The sequence below is a fragment of the Microcebus murinus genome, chromosome 12 (genome assembly GCF_040939455.1).
Source record: "Microcebus murinus isolate Inina chromosome 12, M.murinus_Inina_mat1.0, whole genome shotgun sequence".
In the NCBI taxonomy this organism is placed as follows: Eukaryota; Metazoa; Chordata; class Mammalia; order Primates; family Cheirogaleidae; genus Microcebus; species Microcebus murinus.
The window spans coordinates 67835392-67840231 of record NC_134115.1 but is presented as its reverse complement, the minus strand read 5'-3'; the positions used below and the strand labels follow the sequence as shown (position 1 = coordinate 67840231).

Below are 4840 nucleotides of genomic sequence, written 5' to 3'. Positions count from 1 at the left end.
AAAGGTTTGTTCATTTATGATGGGATTTCCTGAAAGGATTCCTTTAAATAATAATCCCCCTCACTCGGTTTAATGGCAACTTATCTCCTCATGACTTGTCAGAAGCCCCCTGTGACACTGCAATGGAAAGGTCCTCTTTGGGCACACAGACCACAGGCCCAGTAGCAGAAGAGTAGACTCACTCTGGGTAGAGCAGCACAATCCTGTATTCAGGCAAAAAGGTACTCTGTGCTTTCTTCAGCAACATGTTAAAATGAAGCTAATATAAAAATACTATAAAAGGTGTTGTTTTGATTTAATGACAGATGAGAGAAAGTGATGTTAACTGACAACTGTCATCAAAACTTTGAAAGGGGCTGGGCGCAGTGGCTCACGCCTGTAATCTCAGCTCTTTGGGAGGATTGCTTGAGGCCAGCCTGGGCAACAGTGAGATCCTGTTTCTATAATTTTTTTTTTAAAAATTAGCTGGGCATGGTGGTGTGCGCCTGTAGTCCCAGCTACTCAAGAGGCCGAAGCAGGAGGATCGCTTGAGCCCAGGAGTTGGGGGTTGCAGTGAACTGTGATTGCACCACTGCACTACAGCAATGTACTTTCACCTGGTAATTTGGGGGCAAGCTTGTGCCCACGTAACTGGTGAGAATGAAACACACATTCAAGAGGAAATCCTCCCGTCTTTCTGCTTCTGTGTTTCCCAGACTATGCTGAGTCCAATGGGAAGTTTACCAAATGCAGTTTAAATAAAGGACCCAGAAGGAAAATTTATTGGTTCAAAGAAATGCATTGTTTTACAAGTACAAATGCTGTATAGAGTTTAATAACATAATGATCTTGCTATTTTGGGGGAATGAGATTGTGAGAGAGTCTCACTCAGCTTTCTTCTGACCACCAGATCAAGGAGGCTCATTTCAACCTTTCATAAGTAAATTCTTTCTGAGTGGCAGGAAATTTAAATTCCTCTACTATGTGTACACGGGAAATCCCTAATCTCAAATCCATCAATTTCCTACCTGTAGTTCAGAAGGTTTTAAAACCAATGTACTGTCAAGAACTTCAGGGAAATAAAATGTTCCAAAGATAATCAAACTACATTATTTGTATTCTGGGTTCAGCTATGGGATCTATCTTTGAATCCCAGCGTCGTGAGGGTGGCATGTGGAGACAGGTTCTGGTAGACTCACGGTGTTTGATTGACTTGTTGGGTACCACCTCTCCCAGTATAAGATTGAGCTAATGCTCCATAGCAAAGAAGACAAATTATACATTCATTAGTTCATTAGAGTCTGGGATTACGTTTCTATTGTTTGCCGTAAATGTTTTGTTTAAACTGTCTGTTAAATGAGTCGTAAATGGTAATGTTTGGTTGTTCACAATTATAATTGAATTTTACAGGTCTTAAATCAGCAGGAGCTCAGGCTGAGTGAAAAGTTTTAATACCTGACATGTGAAACGAAGGGGTTAGCTAACTTATTTTAGCTGTTTTTCAGAAGAAAACTATGAATTCCAACTCATCAATTGTCAAGTCCTTTTCTCTCACAGATGTAACCCAGTATTTGGCTTTGGAGTTAACATATGTACAGATGGTTCCATAGGCGTCACACCTCACATTTCCAGAGTTTAAAGGACGCAGATCTCTTCCGCGCGGATCTGCTGCATTCCTGGAACCCTCGCACTCAGGAGAGTCTTTTCTCCACAGATTTTCCCACCAGTCTTCCAGGATGGTTTCCCCAGGGGCTATTTTTTCACTCATCAATTTTAAGATTGATTTTGTTCATCCTTGACCAAATATGTCTCATTTTTCAAAATAAACTTTAAAACATGCTCTGAGGGAAGCATATTCCCCTCATTCTTCTGAGATCCATCATGAGAAAACTCCCTTCTTATAACTGAAGACATTGAGTAAACTGTGACTTTCAAAACTTTTTTTAAATAACAATTTTTCCCCCAAAAATCTTATGTAGAACCTGGATTCATGAAAAACAGACAGAGGCAGACTGCTCTGCCTGAAGCCATGCACAGGGGCGATGGACTCCGAAGTGACAGTCCTCATGGCCTCCCTTGGTGACCCTGCAGCTGTCCCCGAGCCACTGTCTATGAAGCTTAAATTCATGCCTTGCACATTATGCATCGAGTTGACTCTGCAACATGCAAAAGGCTGTCCACAGCCAGTGACTTCCGAGTGAGTGCAGCCCTGGGTGACGACTGTGAGGGCCACGCTACGGATGGCTGGGGCCAGGTGAAGGAACCTGGTAGTCCTCAAGTAGAGTCCTGTCCTCCAGGCCCAGCAGGTGGGGTCCTTGGGGGAAGAGTCCCAGAATGTTGCCCTGAGCAGCCACTCCTGCTTGCTGCAGGCTTTGCTCCCCCAGGACCTTGACCAGGAAATTGATGTACCTCATTGCCAGGCGAAGCGTTTCATTTTTGCTCAGCTTTTTGTCTGGAGGGTGAGTGGGGATGAGCTTCCTCAGCTTGGCAAAGGCGCTGTTGACATTCTGCTGCCTCCATCGCTCCCTGGTGTTTGTGAAGATCTTCCTGGTCATGTCTGAGTTCCTGAGACTGGAAAGAGAAAGGGCCCCGAGGGCCAATACCTTATAAGGGGCCTGGTTGGTATCACATCTTCTGCCAAGTACCTGAGAAGTTAGATTTTTTTGCACCCAGATTTTAGGAAATTCATTTTCTCATTTTCAGGTTTCTTTTTTTTTTTTGAGACAGAGTCTCACTTTGTTGCCCAGGCTAGAGTGAGTGCCGTGGCTTCAGCCTAGCTCACAGCAACCTCAATCTCCTGGGCTCAGGCGATCCTCCTGCCTCAGCCTCCCGAGTAGCTGGGACTACAGGCATGTGCCACCATGCCTGGCTAATTTTTTCTATATATATTAGTTGGCCAATTAGTTTCTTTCTATTTATAGTAGAGACGGGGTCTCGCTCTTGCTCAGGCTGGTTTCGAACTCCTGACCTCAAGCAATCCGCCCGTCTCGGCCTCCCAGAGTGCTAGGATTACAGGCGTGAGCCACAGCGCCCGGCCGATTTTTCAGGTTTTTTGAATCTTCCTTTTGGTAAGAAAAGAAAATGTGGCAGGCTGGGCACAGTGGCTCACATTTACAATCCTAACACTCTAGGAGGCCAAGGTGGGAGGATCACTTGAGGTCAGGAGTTCGAGACCAGCTGAACAAGAGCGAGACCCTATCTCTACTAAGAAATAGAAAAAAAAATTAGCTGGGCAACTAAAATAGAAAAAATTAGCCAGGCTCAGGAGGCTGAGGCAGGAGGATCGCTTGAGCTCAGGAGTTTGAGGTTGCTGCAAGCTAGGCTGACGCCACGGCACTCTAGGCCAGGCAACAGAGCAAAACTCTGTCGAAAGAAAGAAAGACAGAAAGAAAGACAGAAAGAAAGACAGAAAGAAAGAGAGAAAGAAAGAGAGAAAGAAAGAAAGGAAAGAAAGAGAGAAAGAGAGAGAAAGAGAGAAAGGAAGGAAGGAAGGAAGGAAGGAAGGAAGGAAGGAAGGAAGGAAGGAAGGAAGGAAGGAAGGAAGGAAGGAAGGAAAGGAAGGAAGGAAGGAAGGAAGGAAGGAAGGAAGGAAGGAAGGAAGGAAGGAAGGAAGGAAGGAAGGAAAGGAAGGAAGGAAGGAAGGAAGGAAGGAAGAGAAAGAGAGAGAGAAAGAAATAAAGAAAAGAGAGAAAGAGAGAGAAAGAGAAAGAAAAAAAGAAAGAAAGAAAGAAAGAAGAAAGAAAGAAAGAAAGAAAGAAAGAAAGAAAGAAAGAAAGAAAGAAAGAAAGGAAGGAAGGAAGGAAGAAAGAAAGAAAGAAGAGAAAATGTGGCAGAAGAAAGGACAGGATGAGAGTAACACCCTTCAGCCTTTCAGAACCCTGGTTTGGCTTTTGGTTCTATTTCTCCTAGCTCTGTGATCTTGAGAAATCTACCTAACCTCTCTGTGCTTCAAATGCTTCATCAGGAAAGGGCAACTCAGGGTGCTACTTCACTGCATCATTGTGAAGACATGTACAATGATACCGTAAAGCACCTAAGCTCAGTGCGTGGCACACAGTACATGCACAATAAATATTAAAGAATTACAGTTATTATTTCATAAATAAAACAGAGAAAAGTAAATGATGGTTGTAATTTGTAATTGTTTTCCTAATGAAGAAGCTACAGTGTAATAGAAAAGGTCTCAGTTCTATTTACACGTCATTTGTTCCACTTTACAGGAGTATATATAGACACCCACATGTGTGTAGATGCAGAGCAAAATATCTGGAGGGATTCTGGCCAAATGGTCAGTAGTGGTTCCTTGGCGGAGGACAGTGGGTGGGGAAAGGATAGAAAAGGGAGACTTGCATGTTTTATTCCATATACTTTGGTATTGCCTTAGAGTTTCATAAGAAAGTATCTCTGTATTATTTATTTCACAATAGACTTTTTTTTTACATGTTTATGGGTTTTAAAGCAGAAACACCTAGCTTTGCATCTTTGCTCTCGATTTGCTAGTTATATGATTCTGAGAAAATCAGCTAACTTCTTTAAGCCTTGGTTTTCTTCTCTGGCAAATGGAGATAAGGGCATCAGCGGGGCTCTTGTGAGGATTACATGAGATGCAATACAAAGCACCTGGCACATAAGTGCTAAATCCATGCTAGCATTTTCTTTCCTATACAGATGGGAAGCACCATCACTGCAAAGAACAGCATTTTCAACCACCTGTATGCCTCGTTCTTTTCTTGTTGCCTTTCCTGTTTGTGTCTGGGTTGGAGAGTCCAGTGCTGTGCTGAGAACCCCATGGTAAGCTGGAAGCACAGCAGCCCAAAGTCACTGAGTGGCTCCTTGTCCCCTCCACCAGCCACTCAGGCCC

The 4840-nt window shown here is 43.6% G+C and overlaps 1 protein-coding gene across 1 annotated transcript; it reads right to left on the bottom strand.

The window, feature by feature from the left end:
* Positions 1-738: 738 nt before the first annotated feature.
* On the bottom strand, positions 739-2598 carry TAL2 (TAL bHLH transcription factor 2). The gene has a single exon (XM_076008897.1). The coding sequence runs from the start codon at positions 2532-2534 to the stop codon at positions 2214-2216; it is 321 nt and encodes a 106-aa protein (XP_075865012.1). The 5' UTR covers positions 2535-2598; the 3' UTR covers positions 739-2213.
* Positions 2599-4840: the final 2242 nt, after the last annotated feature.

What these genes read in the sequence shown, in the direction of transcription:
- TAL2 (XM_076008897.1), bottom strand. Translation starts at nt 2,534, where the DNA reads ATGACCAGGAAGATCTTCACAAACACCAGGGAGCGATGGAGGCAGCAG.